The 25,014-nt window shown below is 60.2% G+C and overlaps 1 protein-coding gene across 1 annotated transcript in view; it reads left to right on the forward strand.

Annotated features, from left to right (window-relative positions):
- Positions 1-6,768: 6,768 nt before the first annotated feature.
- The window catches only part of LOC117642200 (putative phosphatidate phosphatase), a 39,214-nt gene continuing 20,968 nt past the window's right edge, over positions 6,769-25,014 (forward strand). Inside the window, exon 1 of the mRNA XM_034380140.1 lies at positions 6,769-7,068. Coding sequence (XP_034236031.1) covers positions 7,008-7,068 — 61 coding nt within the window. The 5' untranslated portion in view covers positions 6,769-7,007. The remainder of the gene's footprint in view (positions 7,069-25,014) is intronic.

The raw sequence follows: 25,014 nt of genomic DNA on the forward strand, positions 1-25,014 counted from the left end.
CTCCCCGAATGCGATTCTTTCCAGCCGACGGGCAGCGTGATGCAATTTATTTCTATATTGTTAACTTTCTGTGTTTTTCTTTCGGGGCATGGCTTAGGTCACAAGTCTTGAAGACAGCCAGAATTTGGCGTAGTTGCCCCCCCCCCCCCCCGGCCCTGCCGCCCTGGAAGCCCTCTCTTCTCCCGTCCGCGACGAGGCTGCTTCCACCTGCTGGCATCTAAAAGGTGTAAATAATGTGTCTCGGATTCACGCAATCCGCCCCGCTTCCCTCTCCGTTTTTTCATTTCACTCCTTTTCCCGGCCCAGGTTCGCCGGTTCGCCCCTCCATTTTTTATCCCTCTTTCCTCTTGCATTTGTCACGCCGAGAGATAAAGAAAGGGCAAGACAAGAGGCATCAGGGCGGGGCTTGGAGAGACGCGCTGAGCGATGGAATTTTACACAAGGTAGGGCACGCCGACGCACCGACTCACCGTCAACGAGCACCAACCGAGTCTGCAGGAACGCACAGCCGCGTCTCTTCAGTTTGAACGCCGGAATAACGCCGGGCGGTGCTTTTCAGGCTAGCCGCTTTTTTTTGGTCTACGCCTCACAGCGACTCAAAGGGGCTGGAGAGTCGGTGCATTCACACACACACACACACACACACACACACACACACACACACACACACACACACACACACACACACACACACACACCTCGCGACAGGGTCTTTTTAATTTCCACGTTTCACCGGGCCCGTCGCCTGATTCGAGGAACGGCCTTGTTTCCTTGTTTTTGATCCGGGCTGCCAATCCTGCTCCGGCGGGCCTCGCGGAGCTCTCGGAGCACGGCGAGCTCGGAGATGAGGTTCGTGTATCCAATATCCTGACGCGGATCGCGGCGGTGGCGGCGGTGGCGGCGGCACCCCGGTGTGGCGGAGCCTAATTTGATGCCACATGCATCATCTCTCTGGCCCGACCCTCCCCAGGTTGATGCGACTGCTACCAGGCGCGTACCGGAGGGGGAGGGCGGCATGAACCCTCCCCTCTGTACCTTTAACTTCTTACGGGCACGTTGTTTGTGCGTGACCGATAGCAGATGAGCAGACATAAGGATAGAAGTGTTAGCGTCTGCCGACTTAAGTACGGATAATTTCTTTACTTACGGATATCAAAAAACCTTTGCGTTATGAACATTTGTAATTACTAAGTAGAGTCCATCCATACGCTTGCACAAAGTTCTCGGCAGTACGTACAAAGCCCGTTTCCGGGAGGACTGGTTTGTGGTGTGCGGTCATGTCTGCTGCTGCTGCTGCGCTGGGAGGCCTGGGAGGCGGTTCGTCTGTCGGTGAGCTACCTGGCATGCCTCTGTGAGTGCCCACGGCCGGGGCGAGGCATGCGTGGCGTAGCGTGGCGTAGCGTGGCGTAGCCTGGCGCATTGATGGCCATGATAGGTGTGCATTGGCACCGTAGATGCACCCTTTCGGCCGCCATCAAAGCCCCATCCCACGAGAGTCGGTGGCCCCAGTGGCAGCCGGCAACCCCACAGCCTGAGAATCTCCTGACCGTGGATTCCCTCGCTTTCAGAGATTTCTCGCCTGCTTTACTATCAGTTTTTCGGCGAGGAAAAGGCTTTATCAGCTAATTTTGAGTTTGGTTAGTGTCCTTACCCAAATTAGGGTAATACGTAGAAGTCGTGTGGTAAAAACTACCTTGCTCAAATTGTGACTCTGACGACGACTCTTTCAGTCTCGGTGAAAGCAGTGGAGCCGAATCAAGTGAGGGATGCCCGATGGCAGAGTCCCGGAGGAAGCAGTTTATCGGCGTTCGGATTGACATTCAGGTGCAGGGATGCCTCTATCCCCACTGCACCATGCTGACTCGAAACGTGGCGGACCGACCGCGTCTTCTGGCGCATTTCGGAGCGTCTTCTTCATGATTCAGCAGCAGCCGTGTCGGCCGTGTCACGGCGCGGGGACATATTCGTTTCCCTTCACCGAGCCCTCAGCCCCCCCCCCCCCTTTACCCTAACCCTAGCCCCAGCTATGTGGTCTCGGTCGTCTTTGTCTCATCAGCCTCGGCGTCCCTAATCCGGCGGGCTTCAAGTGGATGAGCCACGGCAGCCGGCCGTTTAATTTCTTTCTAACGGCATTTTGATGCGCGTTCAATTTGCGCACATGGGCCGTCGGGCGCGGGCCTCTCCTTTTCACAAACTGTGTTATTGTTGCGAGGCTTTTCTGGAAACGCCTTCGAAAGAGAGCGTTTTCCCAGCGAAACTGTCCTCGACACGTACACTTTCTGCGCACACAGTGTGCCACACACACCCAAGGAAAATAAAAGGCCTCGTAGAATGGGGAAGTCGCGCCCGCACGCCGTGCCACACCCCTGCCTGCCGTAGTGGAATGTATGTGTGAAAAGAGGCATTCTTTTCGGAACGCGAGCAAGGCATATTGCATTATGAATATCGTTGGCATTTAAATTTCTGAGAGAGGGAGCTGTATACTCGCCCGGATCTGCGCGCGCGCGGGTCGTTGCGTGTGTAGTGTGTGTAGGTGGTGTGTGTAGGTGTGTGTGTGTGTTTGTGTGGGTGTGTGTTTGTGTGTGTGTCCGTGAGTGTGACACGTATTGTCCCCTTCCTGCGCGCCTCACCTCGCTGATCGCATACGACCACTCTCCTCTCGGAGGAAGGGGGAGAACGCTGACGGACGGACAGACGGACAGACGGACAGGCAGACAGACGGACAGACAGACAGACACGCAGACAAATAGGCGGAGACACGATTGTCCGTCGCTTCGCTTCCCACGCAGGTCATCCTGTGTCACAACGTCGCAACCCCTCCGTCCGGACTGGTACCGTCCGTCGCGGCTGACGGAATACTATGTGTGGAGATGGTTATCTGTTTAGTTGACTTCCAGACGACGCATCCGTGGCGGCGACACAGTAGCAGGTAGGGTGGGGCGAGATATGGGAGACACGGGATTGGAGTTGAGGAGGGGACCGAGAGCAAGAGGGGAGGCCAAAAGGGGAAGGAATGACAGAGACAGGATTAGTGTCGGAGTATATATTGCGACACATTTTGGTAAAATGCATTGTGTGTGTCTGTGTGTGTGTGTGCGCGTGCATGCGTGCGTGCGTGCGTGTGCGTGTGTGTGTGCGCATGGGAAGGGTAGATGACATCAGCAGTGCATCTCGACTCCACTGCAACGAGCGCGTGGCACTCCAGGCTAGTACACCGTGCAATGCGGTGCAATGACACGCCTCGCACCTGACTGTTATTGACATGACAACGCCCCGATCCGTTTCCGCACCGGAAGCGCCCGCTGACCGTTTTAGTTTCAAACAACAACATAACCAGATTATCGTTCCGATAACTGCCGCAGCAAACAATGCGGGGCCCGGCACGGCCCGGCACACGCAAGTGAACACAGTACAGTGGCGCGTCGCGTGGAGAATGTGTTTGTTGCGCGTTTCTCTCTTTTTCTTCATTCTTCGGTTCCTCTAAAAAGTCGGTAATGTGAGCGGAGCGCGCGGGGGGGACTTTTAAATAGACGCACTATTTGGGCGCAGAAACGGAGGAGCGGGCAAACGAAACGACACCACGCGCAGGGCTGGTCTGGGATGGCTTGGGGTCACAGCATCGCGGCACCACCGCGGAGGCTCACCCCGTCCGATGGACTCCGTCCACTGCATTTCGCAAACAACGCTGCGGCGATGCTGGACTGCTTGACCGCGTGCCGCGCCGCCCGGAGTTCCCAGAGCCACAAAACTCTCCGGCCGACGCCGTGACACATTCCGCGCGGGGGCGGGGCGGGGCGTACCGAGGGAACCTATAATTAGAGACGCTCAGCATTCCTTGCCCTGATCACTATCCTCCGCGGCAGGGCGGGCAGGGCAGGCCGGGCAGGCAGGGCAGGCAGCCCCGCGTCACACTGATTGTCGGCGACACCCCGGCGGCGCCAAGGCCTCGCCGAAGGCCGTGTTCCACTACACTTCGCCGACATCCAGCGACCGCCGTTCGCCGAGTGCACTGCCGTCGAATGCGGGAACGACTTGACCGCACATAGTTTAGCAGCCCCGCAAAGTTGCTCCAAATGTCAACAGATCGGTGAAAGTTGCGAAGCTGGCTGATTTGGCGCGGCCACTGCGTCCGTCCAGCGGTCCCCAGGACTCAGGCCTTCCCCTTTCAGGCCCCGCCTCCAGAGGGCTTTTTCCCATGTTTAATTATTTTTGTTGTTGTTCTTTTCTTTTTCGGCCCCGTCTTCAATACACGTACTGGCACGGCAGGTCGCGCGGCAGGTCGGGGGCGGTGAATGAATGACGTAAACTAGTGAGGGCGGCAGGAAAAGGCCCTCTGCAGACCGAACAGCCGGCCGGGCTCTTCCCAGAGAGAGGTTGAGGTTGGATGGGGTTGAGGTAGTGCGGTTGGTGAGAGCGACGCACTCGGTGACGTGTCGCTGGGTTGCTGGGTTACTGCCGGACGTGAGGGCGGCTCCGCGATGCTCCACCGCGTCGCCTCGCGCGCCCCCCATTCGGTCCCGTGCGGGCCGTCGCGCCGTCGGGCACTCCAAGCGTGCACCGTGCGGGCCGCGCAGCCTTATCGCGTTTACCGGTGGCTGGGCGCGCGCCGTGCGCGGTGCGCGGGTTACGCTGCGCCGCTTAGTTCGCGTGGACGGATCAAGTGGATTCGGAGCGCCGCCGCACAGCACAGTGGGCCAGAAGATCGGTGGAGGCGGTCAAGTTCCCGGACGCGTTTTGAGCTCCAGAGTCGCTAAATGGGACTCGAACCGAACGTGTGACCCCACCAATGGATTGCTCTCCGGACGAGAAATCCATTGGTGGGGTCACACGTTCGGTTCGAGTCTCATTTAGCGACTCTGGAGCTGAAAACGAGTCTGAAGTTTTGGCTGGCCGTCTCCGCGGTCTTCTGGCCCACTGTGCGCCGCAGTGCTGCTGGCTGGGTCGTTGCACCGTTCACCAACATTTTCCTCGTCTGTCGACGCAAGCCGAGGCGAGCCGAGGCGCTGTGTGAAGCTGACTAATCGAAGCCGCGCCGCGCTTTCGCCCTCGGCTTTCCCAGGCTTTCCCAGGCTTTCCCATGGCGCGGCGCGCCGTGAACGAAAGCCGCGTGGGCACATGGCCCCTTCGATAGTACGTAATCACGAGTGCTGTGTACTTTACCAGACACATGTGTTCGCCCCCCCCCCCCCCCCCTCCCCGGCCGCCCACCTCGGTGGAACAGTGTAGTCGCTCCGAATTAATTTCGGGCCGGTCAAACGGCCGCCGAGATGTCGCCGACGATAGTCTGATGGCGGCGAAACAGGAGTACGTGCCAACCTGTTCCGACGGACAAACGGACTGTTGCGTGTGTGTGTGTGGTGTGAGTGAGGGCGTAGTGTGTGTGTGTGTGTGTGTGTGTGTGTGTGTGTGTGTGTGTGTGTGTGTGTGTGTGTGAGTGTGCGTGCGCGTGGCCGCGTAATGGGGCCGTTGCATGCGTCGCGCGTTTGTCACTCCCACGCACGTTGCATCCGCCGAAGCGCGCATCTCGAGTGCCATTAAAACTTGGGAAAATAACGTGGAGTAACGAGCGTGAAAAACAGTTTGCTTTCTGCGCGGATAATACATTGCACGGGGAGAAATCGAAATGAAATATAGTTCAAATAATGAAGATGCCAGGTAGCAGGTCCTCTCGGGCCGCGAGGTGCCAAGCAGGATATTTGTGTTGGGGTCATCGATGCGGGGAGGGGGCGGTGTAAATACGTACGAGTGATGGACTAAGATTACCTCTTCCACCAGGCAAGCCCTGGTAGGCCAGCGGAATTAAAATTTGGAACCCAGAAATTATTTTAAAACTAAGATTCGTGAAGCGACTTTGATGTGTTTGCGCGTGAATGTCGGTTCGACAGACTTTGGCAGTGCAGGTCGCGCGCAGGCCAGGCGGGCGGGGTCCCTCCTCCCGGCCGTCTCGATGAAGATGGACACGCGAGACGCGGGGGCGCCGAGCCGAGCCGTCCGCACGGGCCGCACGCGCGTGAGGCACGGCCAGGCACGGCCACGGCACGACAAAAAGGCCGAGCTTTGAACTGCCAGTGCTGCACTTTCCTTCGCGGAAAAAGCCCGCCCCTGCAACCGCACGTGTGTGTGAACGCGTGACCTCTGACCCCCGCGGGGCCCCGCCGCATCCCACACGTGGTGACCTCTGACCGAGCCCGAGCGGTACGAGCGGTACCGAAGGCTTATCACCGCCGTCTCTCTCGCGACGCAGCGGGACGCCCCGCGAGTGCGACAGAGACAGAGCGATGAAACAATCCTTTCGGGATCGCCGGGCCCCTTCCCCCCGGCCCCGGCTGAGCCACTGTTGCTGGTTATTGTCGCGGCCGGTCCACTGTTGAGGAACACGGCCAGCGTCTTGTCCGCGGCGAGCGGCACGCTGGGCGGCACCGCGGGGAGCCTGTCGTCGGCGTCGCCTGGCGTCGCGGCGTCGCGGCGTCGCCCGAGGGGTGGGAACAATACCTGCAGCGGTCCGCGACGGAGACACTGTCCCGTAAAACATGACCCCCGCCCCGCCCCGCCCGGTCTGATATGAGAATAAATGACGCAAAGCTCTGCTGCACGCTGCCACGCTGCATGGGAATGGAGGAGGGGGGCGGTAAACAGGCGGCCAGGCCGAGCTGGCGGCAGCATTACGCTGCGAAAGGCCTGGCGGCCCGGCGGCCGGCGGCCAGGCGAGCTGGCAGGCGAGCTGGCGGCAACTCGGAACGAGACCCGGCCGGCGCGGGCGTCGCCTCGCCGCCGCGCCTCGGAGCATCACCAACCATCACACGAGCGCGGCGCGTTGCTCAAGTCGGTCGACGCGGACGTTAGGTTAGTCGCTCGCTCGCCGGTCGCGTCGCTCGAGTGCCGATCGGATCGCCCTCGACCGGCCACAGACCTCGACCGGCCACGGACCTCGGCCGCCGAAGGCGCCGAAGTGACAGTGCGGTGCGCGGAGTGCAACGGTGCAACGGGAAGACCAGCAGCGCGCCGCCATGCCGGCAGTTGGGATTAACGTCAGGAAGGTGGTGTTCGAGACGGCGGTCGTCCTCGCAGGTGAGGCAAACTGATAATCGGACCTAACTGGCCTTTCCCGAGGAACTGGGTCGGCGAAAAAGAGCTCATCGGCGGGAGTGGGTGCTTTGCATGCACCGCGCAGCCCGCCGCACAGTGGGCCAGAAGACCGGTGGGGCGGCCAAAATTCTAGACGCGTTTTGAGCTCCAGAGTCGCTAATTATGACTCGAATAGAACGTGTGACCCCCACCAATGGATTGCTCTCCGAACGAGGAATCCATTGGTGTTGTCACACGGTCGGTTGGTGTCCCATTTAGCGACTCTGGAGCTCAAAACGCGTCTCGAATGTTGGCCGCTCCACCGGTCTTCTCGGTCTTCTGGCCCACTGTGCGCCGCGCAGCCCGTGCGGTTGTCGAGATCAACTTGGTCCGGCAGCCTAATCTTGGCGGGGGCGGCGGAGGCGGCGGAGGCGGCGGCCCAGGTGGAGCACTTCCCTCCCGACGGGCACGGTCCGGCCCGGCCACCGGCGCCACAGTGGAAGAAGTTTTTCGAACGCTCCCCGGAGATGTTCACGCAGATTAGGGGAGGGAATGCCAGAAAGAGCGAGGGCTCTGCTGCTCCGAGAACCCCGGCACTTTGATCATCGCCCGGCAACATTGTCGGGGATGAAAAGCGGCACCAGAGCGACGGCCGCGGCGGCGAGAACCCCGTCCGCTCCAACCGCCCCGTCTCCGCCCGTCTCCGGGAGCAATGCCGCGCTACATTACGGGCGGATGTAAAGGTATGACAATGTTGAGCAATAGCCATAAACGCTTTTCGCGCTTCACTGTGCGGCAACTGCGGCGCTCCGTGTATCCGCGGCGCCGCTCCGACACTGTAGTGCGTTCGCAGTGGGCCAGCAGACCGGCGGCGGCGGTCGAAATCCCGGACGCGTTTTGAGCTCCAGAGTCGCTGAATGGGACTCGAACCGAACATGTGACCCCATCAACGGATTGCTCTCCGGACGAAGAGTCCTTTGGTGGGGTCTCGGTTCGAGTCCCGTTCAGCGACTCTGGAGCTCAAAACGCGTCTAGAGTTTTGGCCGTCGGTGCCGGTCTTCTGGCCCACTGTGCACCTATCGCGCTGCCGGTCACGCGTGCCGCGGTATCCGTCACGGCGGCGACGACGCAGACACGCAGACGGGGAGGGTCGTCCGTCTTCGCCGCATTCATTGACTCGGTGGTAATGAGGGGGACGGACTGACGGACGGACAGACGGACTGACGGACGGACGGACTGACAGACGGACGGACGGACGGAGTCAGCGCGACATTGCCGTCGGGGCGCCACCACCGCGGCGCGTAGCATAAATTATATTTCTCAAGTTCAGTGGGCAGCCGCTCCTCCAGAGACTCGGGTGTATGTGTGCTTTTGCAGATAAATGAGATAATGCATGACGGCGCTGTTTGATTAATGGGTTTGTGCTTCGCCTGGCTTTCCCGTTCCGATGGCTGCTCGGTCCGCGCTCTCCGCACTGACAACGCGCTCTCTCCGTCTCAAAGCCCCCCCCCCTCCCTTTCCAGCCCCCCTTTCCCACACACACACACACACACACACACACACACACACACACACGAAACAAACATGCCCGAGCACGGACACACGGCGCGTCTTACCTGGGCTGACACAGCAGCGACACCGTGACAAGACGGAAACGCTGTAATTATTACACCCGCTGCTTCCTAACAACCCGTAATCAGCTCGGCTTGAGCCTTGTTGCCCCCACTGGCAGAGGCAAACCTGCAAAATACGGGAGCCGCGTGTGTGTCTTTTCGTGGAAGAGGAGCGATTGCCGAGTGTGTGTGTGTGTTTTTCCATGGAAGATGACCCCTTGTCGCCGATGATGCGTCTCTAATGAACTGGCCCGAAGCGATAGCGCCGCATCGATACATCGAGGATGGGGAGGCCCAAAAACGGGAACAATGGCTTAGGAGGTGGTCTTTTGTGCGATTGCGAGGTAGTACGTACCTGCTGGCGCCGCGCGTCTCGCTGCGTCTCTCTGCCTCTCTCTCCGGCTGTCCCTTCTCTCTCTCAATTGTTTTCGTGCTGCGCTGGTCAACACCGGTCAGCCGGGATGGGTGGGCCTGGGGCCTTGAGCCTTTGGGCCTTGACGGGCCTTCGAGCTTCGAGTTCGAGCTTCGAGTTCGAGCTTCGCGCCGTGATTGGGGTATTCTCGATCAAGGCCGAGGCCGCCTCCACTCCAACGCCCACGACACGCGAGCGCAGTGCACGCTCCGTCACTCAGCGCGCGTGTGTGAGTGTGTGAGTGACTCAGACGGCGTGAGTGTGCTGAAAACGTCGATAGGAAACTCGCCACGATGTAACGACACGGAGCGAGAGCAACGCGGATTTCGTTTGCAGTGTGCTAACCTGCCAACGCTCAGGGCAGGCCAGGGGCTAGGGCCAGGGGCGACCACCGCGCGTCCTCGGCGTCACCACCTCGCCCGTTCGGCCAGATGCGTGGCGTCGAGTAGTCCAGGCGCGGCATATTTCGCGCGCGTTTGTGTGTGAATGTGAGCGTGAGTGTGTGAGTGTGTGTGTGTGTGTGAGTGAGTGTGCAAGTTGAACAGTTGGCAGCGCTTTGCGGCGTAGGGCCGGATGCCCCAAATCGTCGCGTGGTCCCCGCCAAGCTCCGCCGCTCCGCCGGGCCCGCCTGCCGCCAGGTCCCCTCCAGCCTCCCGTATTGGCCGTGCCATCGCAGTGTTTCGGAGAGTGTAGCCGCGCCCGCGCGCGCTTGTGTGTGTGCGCGTGAGTGTGTCGGTGTGTGCGAGTCCAGTGCAGTGTACTCGTGTGCAGAGCACAATCAACTGGACGCGTCCGCGTCAAGTGTCTCCCCACAGTCTCCCCGCCCCCAGACAGTTTACCCCCTTCCCTTCCCCTCTCGCCGCGCCCCGCGCCTTGCCCGCCTTGCCCGCCGGCCTCAACGACAGTTGGGGCCCTTTTCAGCCACTTCACTAACGCGGCCACCGCCGCCACCGCGAGGAGGAGGAAGAAGAAGAAGATGGAGGAGGCGGAGGAGGGGAGGGGAGAGATTGAGCAGTCGCTTTGTTTACGGGCCGAAGTCTCGAGCCTTTCTTTCCCCCGCAGTGTGTACTCGTCGTGAAGGCCCTCGTGAAGCTCCACCACCGCCGAAACAAAACGAGCGAAGCGAAACAAAAGAGCGGCGCGGCAGGCTTCCCGTTTAAATTTGCACCTGAACTCGCTGCGGTGTTGTGGGCGAGGACGCACCCGGCGGCTCCCCAGGCCAGGCCGAGGCGGACGCAGGCGGACGTCCGTCGGACTCGTCGCTTTGGCGCGACCTTTGATCGATTTGGGCCGACAGGCGTACGGAAATAGCGGACCAGCGTCCCCTGCACTGCAAATGTCATCAGCGACGCCGTCGTCCACGGCCCTGCCGGCCCATGCATACGCTCCGCGGTGCACCTGCGCTGCGAATACTGTAGACGACGTTCTGATTCCCCCTGTACTGCCAGTCCACTTGCAAGTTAACTGCAACGGCCTGGCCCCCAAAAGGCCCGGGCGGATAAGACCGCAAAAGGCTCCCGATCATAATGTTTTTACCCTTCATGACCAACTTTGGGAGGCTACCGCTCCCAAACTAGTTGCGGTCAATAGCCTTCCCGATACAGGGCATGAAAGAGTAGGGTCTTCAGAATACTCAGGCGTCGAGGGAGACCTTTTACGGCAACTAGATTGGACACATTGGCCGCCCAAAGTCAGCAAATCAGCAGATTTCCGAGATTCGACCACTTTTTGACCAACTTGGTCGGAAAATCGTTGCGGTCAAAGCTAAAATCGTTGTGGTCAACGCCTTCCCGCTACAGGGCATGAAAGAGTAGGGTCTTAAGAATACTAGAACGTCGAGGGAGGCCTTTTACAGCGACTAGATTGGACACAGTGGCCACACAAAGTCAGCAAATCAGCAAATTTCCGAGATTCGACCACTTTTCGACCAACTTGGTCGGAAAATCGTTGCGGTCAAAGCCAAAATCGTTGTGGTCAACGCCTTCCCGCTATAGGGCGTGAAAGAGTAGGGTCTTAAGAACACTAAGGCGTCGAGGGAGGCCTTTTACGGCAACTAGATTGGACACATTGGCCGCCCAAAGTCAGCAAAATCAGCAAATTTCCGAGATTCCACCACTTTTTGACCAACTTGGTCGGAAAATCGTTGCGGTCAAAGCCAAAATCGTTGTGGTCAACGCCTTCCCGCTACAGGGCGTCGAGGTAGGCCATTGGCCGCAACTAGATCGGACGCAGTGGCCGCCCAAAATCAGCGAAAACGGCTACTTTCGGAGATTGAATAACTTTTTGACCAACTTCGTGACGTTACTGGTCCCAAACCCGAAGGCCCCGGCAGATTTTTCTGCCGGTCTGCCCTGGCCAGTCCGAGCCTGCAACGCCTGACAGTGTAGGCACCGCGCGGCGGCCGCTGCGCTTCAGTTGACGGTGTTACTGGAGATTCCTGTCCCACAGTCCCACTCCCCGACCTGCCCGTCGGTGTGCCGTCTAGTCGGTGTGCCCGTCGGCCCGTCTCCGCCCAAGTGCGGCCCTTTTTGAATAGCGCGAGCCCCGAAGAAGGACTCGCGGGCCAAGCCGGAGGGGACCGAGGCCTTGGCCATGAAAGGGACGAGGAGAGGTGTCCCATGATGCAGGACCGCCCCGTCCCCCCCATTGTAGTGCCTCCAGCCGGCCAAGCCAAGCGGGCCCTGCGCTATTTATACGTGTGATCTCTTTTTATGTGTGAGTTTACCTCACCGAGCAGGTGGAAAGGCGGGGGAGCTAGGGCAAGCCGAGGCAAGCTAAGGTTGAGGTAGGTGACTCCGACCTGGCCTGACCTTTGCTACCTGCGAAGCCTGCGAGCAGCGCGTTATCCGACTACGTATTTTTTATTTTGTATTTTTTTTTCTAACGTGATGGCTGTGCGGTCCCGCGGGAACACGCAATTTTTTCCTCGTAGCTGCCGTGCTTCTTGGCCTTCTTGCGCGCCCCGCCACGCCCTGCCACGCCCCGCCACGCCCCGCCACGCCAGACGGCTGGCTCCGAAGTGTCGTTTCGCCGCTGTGGCGTCGCGGGCTGGTGCGAGAGAGACAGAGTGACGTTGGCTCACGCACGGCGGGGCCGGGCTGGGGCCGGGCTCTGCACAGTCTTTTCGGGGGCCGTGTGCCGATACAAAGTGTAGCAGTGGCGCGGCGGTGCCGGGAATATAGATTTTCGTGACGAGGTCTTGGGACACCAATAACGATACGTGCGCAGGTGCGGTACGCTCTGGCATTTCATTCTTCTCCTTCTTCTTTTTCACCGCCGCGGCGTGGGCGGGCACGGGCACGGCACTGCCGAGACGGGGAAATGGAAGCGGATCCCTCGGTGGATCACTCGCTGCCGAAGCGGTATCGCGGCCTCGCGGGCCGGGGGCTTCTTGGCCCTCCACAACCCGGGCCAAACCAGCCCAGCCAGCCCAGCCAGCCGCCTCGGAGGAGATCTCCACCCTGGATGAGTTGTCCCTGAGGCAGCAGGTGCGCGGAGTGCGCGGCCACGGCTAATAGTCCAGCCCCCTCCCTCTCTCCCTCTCTCTCTCTCTCTCTCTCTCTCTCTCTCTCTCTCTCTCTCTCTCTCTCTCTCTCTCTCTCTCTCTCTCTCTCTCTCTCCCCCTCTCCCCTACGCACCAATGATCAGAGTGATCATCTGCCAATGAAACAGCGTCAACGCGGAGCGTAATGAAAGTTAATGAACCGCGACCACTTCGGGGCGCGATAATAACAATAACAATAATGAGGCGTCACGGCGCTTTCGTTGCTTTTGTGCGGGTCGCCACACACGAAGCGCGCCATGCATGCACATGCACTCGCTGCCCAATTGCTCCAATTAAATAAGGGGAGGCCCCCCCCCTCCTCCAGCCCAGCCAGGCCTGATTGTCCCGCAGGCCGGCACCTCCATGTAAATACACTAGAATGGGTGGTGTCGCGTTGCTCGCCTTGCCTAACAGGGCCTGGCTACGCCACGGCTAGGCCACTGCCACGCCTGGCGCGCGGTCTGTGGAGTCTGTCAAGGGCTTCGGGGACAATGGGTAACTGAAGGAGAGGTGCTCTCGGGTTCGGTTCCCGTTCGGGGCTGATTGGCGGAGGCAAGCGCTTCAAAAGGCACGCCACGTGGAACTCCGTTTGAGGGAAGTGCTTCTCTCGGCACATCAGAAGGTAGACTACAGGGAAAAGCTGGGACGACAATTGGTTCCAGCGCACTGCAGGCAGTACAAAACGCACACTTTGGATCGTGTGCTGCCGAGGCCGCGGGAGCCGGGACTTAGGCAAATGGCGCCTCGGTCATCGACTCACGCCTTGACGGCTTGCCTGCCCGGCTTGCCCGCTTGCCGTCGCCCCGCCCGGCAGCCCAGCCGGCAGCCCGATCAACCTGTCCTCGCACTCGTTTGCACTCGTCTCGCGGTCCACTGCCGCCGTCTCTCCTTCACCCGTCGCATCACTGACTCCGAGAGTCTGTCTCTCTCGCACCTATACGGGACGCCCCGTGAGTGCGAGAGAGACGGAGCGACGCGCCGCCCCGCCGGGCAAACGGCCGCAGTGCACTTGCAGCAGTGTGGTGGCGGTGTTATCGACGACGGGCGATCGCCAACGGCCGACTCTCGTTTTGACTCTCGTTTTGCGTTTCGCTGCGACGCGCTGCCTTGTCGCGTGTCGTGTGTGTATCGTTCGTTTTCCTTCCCCAGTCTGGAAAAAACAAGGAGGCATGCACACACACACACGCACACTCACTCACACACACACACACACACACACACGGTGGCTCGATTTAACGCACGCCGCGTGGGCGAAGCGTGGCGGGGTGAATGTCGATATCATGTGGCTCGCAATCTCGGCGCCGAAATCAAGCCCGCTTTGTCGCGGGGGGAGGGGGGGGGGGGCAAACACGCCTTGGTCTTAGCCCCCCGCCCCCCTTTCCCGCTGCGTCTTATCCTTGCCTTCACCGTCCGCTCACTCCACCCCTTGAAAAAGACTAAAAAGAGACGTGTGCGATGTGACAGCAGCACGATCTTCAGAGTTTCTTTCCAATTTGATTAAAAATTGGATGCTGGCTGGGTCGCGCTCTGCTGTCGCTCCGTCATTCCGCTGTCGCCGGTTTGCTTTGCTTGGAGCGAGCATGTACAGTACAGTGAAAAAACAATTAACAGGTGCCTGCGCGTCCCCCTCCCTTCTTTTTACTCTCTCCTCCTTTATGTTCGACACATGTGACCGGGCCCTGCCGCTCTGCCGCTCTGCCGCCCTTCCGAGAGTCGGTTTTGCCGCTGTCTCTCTCGCGCCCACACGGGACGCCCCATGAGTGCGAGAGAGACAGAGCGACGAAAACGACTCTCGGAATGAGTCTGGTGCGGTCCACCCCACCGGTCCGTCCCGCCCGCCCGGCCGCATGCGATTCGCACAGAGGGGCCGCGCCGAAGCCGTTTTAATCTTTTTCTCCCTTTCTTTTTGCCCGCTGCCTTTTCTGCCGTCGAGACGAGAGCGAGATTCGGAGAAGCGGGCTGCATTTTTACGGGCCGTGGCGCCGCGAGGGCGGCCGAGGGCGTGTTACGTGATTACCGGACGCTCCCTTGAGACGGGCCGCGCCGAGCCGAGCCTGGCCGAGCCGCGCCGGACGGCTGGCTCGGTGATGAATTGCGGAGCATGGGGCGCAGAATGAGGCCGTGTGTGTGTGTGTGTGTGTGTGTGTGTGTGTGTGTGTTTGTGTGTGTGTGTAGGTGTGTGTGAGAGAGAGAGAGAGAAAGAGAGAGAGAGAGAGAGAGAGAGAGAGAGCGAAAGAGAGAGAGAGAGCGCGAGAGAGAGAGAGAGAGAGAGAGAGAGAGAGAGAGAGAGAGAGAGAGAGAGAGAGAGAGAGAAAGTGTGTGTTGTGTGTTGGTAACAATGCCTGCGGCGGGCTGCTGACGGCTGGACGCTTGGAGCGTGCACCCTGCACGCCCTGCACCGTGCATGCGGCCCCCGCCCCCTACAACACCCCACGGCCCGCTCGGCCCCCTCGGCCCCGGCGCCAGCAGTGTGGACGTGGCGACGACGCGTGGCTCCGTGCGGGACCATTTCGGCTTTCGCTTGACGGCAGAGGCCTTAACACATTGCGGCCTGGCGGGCAGAGGCCTGGAGACGGCCGGGCAAGGCCGGGCAAGGCCGCCAACCAGAGGCCTACCACTCCGCGGAGGCAGCGGGAGGCAGCCACCCCTATCCCCGACGACACACAAATAAATTTGCCGTCTCGAGGCAGGGCCTGGCAGGGCCTGGCAGGGCCTGGCAGGGCGCGCCGGGCGGGCCGGGCGGGGCCAGCCAAGCACACACATTTGTAGCTGCAGTGCGGGCCCGTGCCTCGCGGCCCGCCGAGTCCTTGAAAGGCCTGTCCCGGGGCGGGGGAGAGAGAGAGAGAGAGAGAGAGAGAGAGAGAGAGAGAGAGAGAGGGGGGGGGGGGGGGGGAGAAGAAAGGTTTAAAAGTCGACTGCGTGACAAAAGCCTGACCGCTGCACTGTAGGTGAGGCGCAAAAACCAAACACCAGGCCCAAGCCCTTTTAACGGCAGCACAACACACAGGGAATTGGGGATTTGGCAGTGGCGATGCGCGCAACGCAGTGAATGGGATGGGCGAGTCGGTAGCGCTACTCTACTCTTACTGGCGGACAAAAGGCGAAGCGGATTCATGACGAATGTGTGTACCGCCCCCGGCAGAGCAGCGCGAGTACGGCGAGCAGCGAAGCGTGTGTTGGTGTTGGCCGGCCCTCCATTCACTCCCCATCACTAATCCCGTGTCAGTGCCCCTGCCCCCCCCCCCTCTCTCTCTCTCTCTCTCCCTTCCGCTCTCTCTCGACCTCTTGTGCTGCTTATATCTAGTCGCGGTGGGTTCGAACCGCAGCATCAGAAGCAGCAGCAGCTTGAAATTAAGATTCACCGGTAGCAGGCAGACATTTCACCAAAGCACCAAAGTGAGCCGTTTTGCGTTTTACTTCGGCTATACCTTTTTCCGCGCTGCACCGTAGTGGCCGTCCGTTGGCTGGCGTGGCCCACAGTGGGCCAGAAGACCTGCGCAAGCGGACAAAACTCAAGACGCGTTCTGAGCTTCAGAGTCAAGCAGGACTCGAACCGAGCGTGTGACCCCACCAATGGATTCGTCGTTCGGAGAGCAATCCACTGGTGGGGTCACACGTTGGATTCGAGTCCCATTTAGCGACGCTGGAGCTCGAAACGCGTCTAAAGTTTCGGCCGCCTCCACCGGTCGTCTGGCCCACTGTGTGGCCGGCCCACCGAGGCCCACGCGTGTTTTAATGGTGGCGTTGTGCGTGCGCGTCACGCGCGGCTCTTTGATTTAGGGCCGTCGATAAAAGGTCAAGTGCACCGGCCGCGCAGCACCGCGCAGCGCACAGCAACGCTTTTCAATTGAATGGCACCGGCCGTTCGGCCGTCCGGCAGCGCAGCCGAGTTTGCCCAGCGATTGCTTTCTGCCCATCGTGTCCGAAAGGGGGCTCACTGGTAAAACAAAGGCATAAAAATTACGCCCTTTAGGGCATAAATGCTCTATTACGCCCTTGCAAGGGCATAAATTGTTTTATGCCCTTGGGAAGGGCGTAGATGGTATGAGAATTTCAAGCAAAATTTTAATGCCCTTCCCAAAGGCATTAACGATTTATGCCCTTTAAGGGCGTAAATCGTTTACGCCCTTTAAGGGCATAATTTTTATGCCTTTGTTTCACCAGTGCTGCGTTGGCTACGGATTACAAAGACAAAAGCTTTTCGTTTTCCTAAATGTTTGATGGCGCTGTACCGGGCTGCACTACAAACCTAACTGTCTACTAAGTACACACTTACAAACGCAAGTGTGTACTTGCAAGCATGCATTTTTAGGGTGTACTTGGCCAAGCATGCATTTTTAAGTGTGTACTTAGTAGACAGTTAGGTGTGCAGTGTGCGTGCTCGCTGCAGCAGGCGGGCAGCAGGCCGCCAAGGCCAGCAAGGCCCCCGCCCGTGTCGGCGGTGCCCTGGCGGTGCCCTGGCGGTGCCCTGGCGGTGCCCTGGCGGTGCCCTGGCGGTGCCCTGGCGGTGTCCGTTGGGGCGTCCTGGTGGTCCTGGCCGTCCTGGCGGCCTGTGCCCGGGCCGGCCGGGCCGCGGCGATTGTTCCGTCATTGTATGGCGTGGACGTGATAGAGTTGCCGCCGGCCGGATGCCAACATTGCTCCGCGCCGCGCCCCGCCACCTTAATGAACTAATAGCAGCGGGGTCGTCCACCCCCGAGCCCAGCCCGGCCCAGCCCGAGCCGCTGGCCGGCATGCAAGCACTCGTTAAAACGTATGCGTGCGCGCGCTCTGTGCGAGTTCATTAGTTTTTATCGTTTACGAGTGTGCCAGTATGTGTGAGGGAGTGAGAGGACTGCTGCTGGTCCCCGCGGGGGCAGCTGGCAATCACACACGCCGCTGGCACACCGTTAAAAATGGATGTCGGTCACTCCCGCGGGGGCTGGCGATGGCACGCCGATGGCACGTCGATGGCACGCCGATGGCACGCCAAAACCGCCGGGGGTGTTTCCGATCTGGTTATTTCTTGCTCCGGAGGGGCTGAGTCGGGGGAAAAGTTGTTGCTTCCGCGGGGGCGGGGGCGGGGGCGGGGCGGGCGGGGGCGGCGGCGGGGGAGGCGCGAGAAGGAGAACCGCCGTTTCGCCCCAACAGTTGGCAGCGGTGAAAGGCAGCCGGATAAACGCTTCCCCGGCGGTGGACTTCCCCGGGTCGTTTGCGATACATCAACCCAAAGCCTCGGCGGGACCGCGGCCGCCGGGGGAACGGGAACGGCAGGTGGTGGCGCTCCACTGCGGACCGGCCGGGAGAGCAGGGAGGGCCCTGCGCACCTCTTGGGGGAGGCTGGAGGGACGCCGACGGCCGCCAACTTGCCAGTGGAGTGCGTGGAGTGCCGCAGCGATCGGCCGCCACTTATCAGAAGCCAACAAGTTGGGCCGCGCGGCGGTAGCGGCGGCAGCTTGTGGTTATACGTCCCCGCAAAGTGGGAACGGGCAAAAGATGTTGGATGGAGTCGGAAGCGGCGGCAGCGCGGCGACGGGGCGGTGAATGTATCGGGGGAGACAGGTGGCGAGGCTCGTGAAAAATGCACAACCGATCCATCAGGGCCATCAGGCCGCACCGCCGCATACGGGTTTTGGCCACCGTGCGGCACAGTTTTGCATTTTTGCCCTGCGGTCAAAAAAAAAATTGTAAACGCGCATGTTTTTGCAGGGTTTTGGTTTTATTCCGGCCGCAGTCATTTTTTGGGGAGGGCGATACGCTTTGCATGCCATCTGTCAAGGGGACTGTCGTGCCCTAAATCGTCCCCGCTGCTGTGCCGCGCTGCTGAGTCTCAGCCCTTTCCTTTTTTGCACAAATGTGGCAATGCTTTCCGCCGGCCTGATGGCCTGGATGGCCTTCATGGCCTTGATGGCTGCGAACCGCTGCAGCCAATCAGTGAGAAGCTGTAATCCGATGCAAAGCGCGCGGCTTCACGCGCAGTGTGTGCCTGCACTAATTAATCTGCTCGCCGTTGCCGCTGTCAAAAAAATTAATGCTCTGAATCATGGGGTGCAGCGTGCGCCGAACAGCATTACTTGGTACGGGCCGAATGCGTGCTATTACGGAGCACACACTTCAAAGTGCGTTCTTAGCCAAGTACACGCCTCTTGACACGTCTGCTTTGGTGTTTGCCGGGTACTCACTTGAAAGTGCGTTGGTCAAGTGCGCGCCTCGCTCGGTGTGTACTCAGTACACACTAGAGTTGTGTGTGACACAAAAAGAAAACATGCGCCATGACGGGTTGCCGACAGGCACTGGCCGACTTTGACGTCGCAGGAATGGCCATGCACTGCCTGGCCTGTCAACCACCCGCAGCCTTCACTTTTTCATAAGACATGAGCTTCGACGTGGCGTTCGTTGGCGCAGCTTGGCTTGTGCCTCTGACAGCCAGCTTAGACCCGCGGCCGGGGTGCCGGAGTGGAAATCAGTCAGCTTGGCCTTTCCTTCTAGTGGCGCTGCCGGTCGGCAGTGCAGCCAGCGGCAGCCAATCGGAGGCCGGGAATCTCATTCTCGCCGATTGTGTTGTCTGCGGCTCTTTATTGGTGCCGGAACAGGGAAGGACATGGTGCTGGCCGGGCAGGGCAGGGCTCCTCCAAGGACGCCGAGGACAAGGGACATTGTGGCAGGGGCCCGCCACACTGGAAATTGTCCACCCTCGAGCCCCATGTAGGCCCGGGGCTGCGGGGGCTGTGGGCCTGGCGGGGCCCCTCGCGGTATTGGCGGCCGCGGCCAGGGATGAGCTTCGGGAACAACTTTCTGCCTCTATTATACTTCCATCTTTCCCAAGTAGTCGGGATCCGCCTTGCGCCTTCCTCGCCTCGCCTTCCCCGCGGGCAGGCCTGCCCCATACGAGGAGGGAGGGGGGGGGGGAGGCGCGCACACGCAAAGTTTTAATCAGTTGTACACTCGGAACGAGAAGTACCCTCCAAAGCTCGAACGCGAGTGACCGCCTCCTCGAGCGTGTAGTGTAGCAGAGCCCCGGCGAATGATTGGTCTCGAATGAGAAGCGGGAGGCAACGAGGCAGCGCGGCAGCTGGCAGCCGCCCCGCCCCACCCCACCCCACCCCACCCCCCCGCCCCGCCAACCACCGCGAGTCGCGATGTCACGCCGCGGCTCTCTGCAAACTTGCCGACAGACTACAATCGGGCACAACACGCCGGTTTCAATCCGGGCGGGGCGGCCGGTCCCTCGCGGTGGTGCTGGCGGTGCGGGCTGCTGCCGGTAGCTGCATAATCCCTGCAGAGCGTCGCTAAGCCCTGCCCCGCCACCTGCCGCACCCCTAAAGGGGGCCCGCGGCCCTGCCTGGCCGCGCCCGGCCGTGCCCGCGGTCTAGTTGACGGCGACGGGGACGCCCGCCGGATTTCAAGTCCCGGCGCGGCAAGACGTAGCAAGACGCTGCTCCTTCGGAGGGCTGAAAGACCGAAACGCTGAAAGGCGCCTCTCCTCGAGACTAGCTACGCCGCACCGCCACGCCGCACCGCCACGCAGCTCCACCACGCAGCTCCACCACGCCCTCATCAGCCTGTCCCTGTCTCGACTACGTCTTGACTTGTCGCGGCTCGTCGCCCCGGATTATACACTTGGCGCGTTGTGCGGGCGCATTTGTCAACCGCCCGGCCCGGCCGGCCCGGCCAGCAGCAGCCGACGCGGCAGTGCGCGGCAGTGCGCGGCAGTGCGCAGCAGGGGGAGTGCTTCTCGTTGTTCGCGAAAATACCCTCCGGATAAACAACGGAATGGCCAGTCTTTACACACACCCTCCGGGTACCACCCCCACCCCTTTCCTCTCTTTGCTCTCACACACACACACGCTCCAATACACACACACACACACACACACACACACACACACACCCTTCCGTCTCGCGATTGCCTCTCTGGCTGCCGCTTTCTTCAAGATTCGCCCCGATGTAAATATGAAAGATAGCCGGGAGGATTTCGCGCAGCGGGGTAGCCGCGCCGCGCCGCGCTGTGCCCTTGCGAATAGCAGTGGCGTGGCGCCACAGCAAGGCGGGCTGGGGCCGAAAGAGCTAATTTATTGCCTTCGAGTGCAGTGCGCTCCTTGGCCTTCGGCCGAGCCTTCGGCAACCCCCGAGTGCAAGCCGCTGCAGCACGCTGCAGGTGGCCCTGCGGCGCGGCCTACACTACATCACTCTTCTCCGCTCCAATCCTTGAATTTTCCCAGCCGCGCGCGCCACGCCGCGCCACGCCACGCGAGTTGAAGGCAGTTGAAGGCCGCGGGGCAAGGCTCCGCATTTTTCCTGATTTGCCTTTGCCTCCATATATATGTGCTTTATCATCGGCGAGCCGACTCGACTCGGCCTCCGCGTTTTCGGCGACTGCCTTGACCGAGATATAACGCAATTCCATTTCTATTTTATTTGAATTCCAGTTTTTCTCCTGTTTCTTTTTTGTTTGTGTTTTTCGGGCGGGCGTGTCCCCTTTTTCCGGTGTAGCATCGACACGTGATGAAGTGGCCCGAGCGCGGTACGCACTTAGGCGAGGCGATGGCGCTCCCCGCGCCGAGAACCTCGTGCTCGTGTTTGGCCACGGCTTTTCGGCCTCGAAGTGTGGTCCGCGCGCTTCGCTCGTTTTCCCTCCCGACAGTGGATGTGCCCCGCCCCGCCTCGCCTCGCACAGTGGGCCAGAAGCCGGTGGAGGCGGCCAAAACTCTAGACGCGTTTTGAGCTCCAGAGTCGCTAAATGAGACTCGAACCGAACGTGTGACCCCACCAATGGATTCGTCGTCCGGAGAGCAATCCATTGGTGGGGTCACACGTTCGGTTCGAGTCCCATTTAGCGACTCTGGAGCTCAAAACGAGTCTAGAGTTTTGGCCGCCTCCACCGACTTCTGGCCCACTGTGCCTCGCCTCGCCTCGAGTGCAGCCCGAGCGAGTCTGGCGTCCCAATCGACGTCGCGTTCAACGCGTCGGTCGTTAAGAGCCACGCCACACTAGAACACGCCACACACTGTCGCGGCCGGCCCGCCGGCTCCACCCAGAAAAACGGTTTCATTCAAATAAGGACAACCAGGGAAAATTTTGTTGAATCATCTAAATGCCGAAAGTAACTGACCGTTCATACCATAATGCCATCTCATCAAGTCGATAATTTGCATTTAATTCTATGAGCGCGTTACTGGTGTAGGAGGCGAGTGTAGCTTTCCATGTGTACGCAGTGGCTTGGACGAGGGGTCGACAACTCCCATATTACCTCGTACGCAGAGCTCATATTACCTCTATATTACCTTATATTACCCTATATTACCGTATATTACCTCCATATTACCACAATGTGACCACACATTTATGTGATTTGCTTGTTTTTACCTAATCTAACGTTACTGCCGTATTGAACCATGGTATCAAGGTGTTGAAGCTTTCGGGCTTCTCATTGCGACAGGAAGAAGTTCGGATTTGAGTCCGTGCTGAACCTGACACGAAGCTACGCGCCACACTTTTGTCAGATGGTTGCATCGGGTTGCATACCTTTCATCTGACGGGGCTCTAGCATGAAACGAGGGTGGGGTCTGCATAATACTAAAATTCTGGCGTGAACTCATGATTTCAGCCTTAGTCAAGGATACTATGTCACGTTTTCATGTTCTTTTATCATATATTACCGTTATTTTATTTCCGTATATTACCTTATATTTCCGTATATTACCTTATATTACCCTATATTACTTATATTACCGGTAATATATACTACCTCGTACACAGCTCGAGGTAGTTGTCGACCCCTCGGCTTGGAGCATCAGCCGCGGTTGCCGCCTTGGCATGCTCTATCGTCCTAGCCGTGACCCTGGCAGGTTGTAATCACGCTTATTGGGAGAGGCGAGCGGGGCGTGTGCCGTGTGTGTGTGTGTGTGTGTGTGTGTGTGTGTGTGTGTGTGTGTGCGCGCGCGCGCGGCGTGTGTGTATGTGTGAGTGAGTGAGTGAGTGAGTGTGAGTGTGCATGTAAGTCTCGCATACAGTTAGGCAGCATGACTCGGGCCATCGTGTGTCCTATTAGGTGAGTCAGCGAGCAGACCGATCCTGGTGGATCCTCGTGGACCCTCGTGGACCCTCGTGCCGCCGGAGTCAGCGAAGCCAGCGGTGCCCAGGAGAGGCGGCAGAAAATAACGCGTAAATGGCTCGGCATTTTTATCTTTCGGGATAATCGCTCGCTCCCGTGGCGATGGGCCACCGGCAAAAACTGGAACCAAATTAGTGCTGGCCGGCAGGAAGGACACGATAACTAAGCCGAGCCTCTGGACAAGCCTGTGATACAACGTGTATAGCGCAGCGTCACTGGACCAGGACTTTTTTCCTTTTTTTTTTTTAATTTCAATCTGGTGCTTTTGTGTGATGCTCGGATTTCGTGCCCCGTCAGCGTGGGCCAGTGCACCGTTGTCCCTCGGCCCCTCAGCCACGCCCCCATTTTCGAGTGCACGCACCCTCGGCGCCCCGCCCCGCCCCGCCCCTCCACGCGCCGCGCCCTTCAAATCGGGCGTGCCCTATCGTCCCCCTCGTGCCTTCCTGCTCTTCCCAGGCAGGCGCGCGATAGCCCCGCCGCCGTCAGCATGGCCCGCCTTTTCCACAGCCTTCGATTGTTTTCCTCCTTTTATTTCTCATTACATTATTTCCTGAATAAAGGGGGGCGGTGCTGCGTGCGGTCCCGGAGATCGGCCGCCTTTACTCGGGGCGGGGAAATGTGAGGGAATGACCAGGAAATGGAGCCGCGTCGCTTCTTTCGTAGCGCGGGTCGGAACGGTCCCAGCGGGGCGCGGCGCGGTGCGGCACCGCCGTGTCATTCGCCTTGGACAATGGGCTAGGCCCGGTAAAAACGGGCGCAGTCCATCATGGAGATGACCAGGCAAGGTGCGAGCCAGCGCTGCCATGGACTCTATAGGTGCCTCCCGCCTCGGGCCGCGCCGCGCCGCGCCACCCAGCGCGTCGTCGTCCGGCACGGCACCCCGCGCGGCAGCCCACCAGTGGCGTGGCCGGCCACCGCCATCGGGGCCCACCACACCCTCGGCCCCGCGGGCCCCGCCCTACCCAAACAAGTCCCCCGTTAATCTCGGCAACGTTATGGCTCTATAAATATCGCCTCTATAATGTAATGGCCCTTCGCCATCGCGGAACCTGTGGACGAAACGAGCGAGGCCTCCTTACCTGTAATTGGCCCAAAGTAAATAACAGCCTCCCCCCTCCCCCAGGCCGTGCATCCCCGCTGCACCGGGCCGAGTGAGCAGCTCGCCCAATTTGGCGCCGATGGACTAGGATGGAGTCGTTGGGTTCGTTTTGCCTGCGGGGCGTGCGCCTCGTGTGTGTGTGTGTGTGTGTGTGTGTGTGTACGCGCGCATGTGTGTGTAAGTGCACGCGCTGTGCCTGGACCAAGGCCTGGACGTGGTCGTTATGTCCGAGTGCCCGGGGCAGGGCAGGGCAGGCCGGGGCAGGCCAGGCCCGGGGCCAGGCAGACTCATCAGGGAGCTGCAATGTCTTAACTTGTCCGCCCACACGGCCGCACGGCCGCACGGCTCCAGCCGGCTCCAGCCACCCCCGTCTCACCCCGCCGCCCCACGAGACTCCGCCGAAAGCGTTCCCGTGTTCACCCTCCCCCGCCCCGCGCCGCGCCCCGCCGGCCTTTTCACCCGGCCCGCGCCAAAGAGGATGAAAGGCGAGGCATTCGAGAGAAACAAATTAAGCGAATTTAAGTTGGCTTGCCGTGGATTTGACACCGGGGCCGCGGGGCCTCGGTGACGGCCTGGCGGCACGGCGGCACGGCGGCGCGGGGAGTTGACCTCCCAGGCGGCGCCTCGCCCCCGTCAGCCCGTCAGACACTCAGCAGGCCGGGCCGAGGCGCCGGGGCTGGCGGGGGACTGTGTGGCACACTGTGTGCGTCGCGGCGCAGGCCTTCCAAACAGGCTGAATGTCAGCACCGCAATTTTCTCAAGAGTATTCACTGCCCGCATTTGATTTAACTTTTCCCCCTTTCTTGCGTTTTGTTTTTGCGTGCCTGGTTATTACGAGGAGGCAACTAGCTGGGAACGCTCTAAAACTTGGATTTGATGCTGGGTACCTGCCGGGTACCGTGTAGTATGGGCCCGTGCTCGCTCTGCCTGCTCTGCCAAGCCAGTCGGCTCCGGTACCGCACGGCACGGCCCCACGCCCACGGCACGAAGCCCTCGGAACACTCGACGTCGGTAACCGAGTTAAATTGCCCCCTCGCCCCGCCCCGCCCCGCCCGCCCCGCCCCGCTCCGCCCCCTCCACCTCGCCGCACCCCCTTGCGCGCACGGCGCTCCCAGCCACACGAACTCGTTCGAACGGCGCTTGGGGAATCCACTCGTGTATTGCGTGCAATTTATTTCGTCTTCCCTG

Source organism: Thrips palmi, unplaced genomic scaffold, assembly GCF_012932325.1.
Source record: "Thrips palmi isolate BJ-2018 unplaced genomic scaffold, TpBJ-2018v1 HiC_scaffold_16, whole genome shotgun sequence".
NCBI classification, from domain to species: Eukaryota; Metazoa; Arthropoda; class Insecta; order Thysanoptera; family Thripidae; genus Thrips; species Thrips palmi.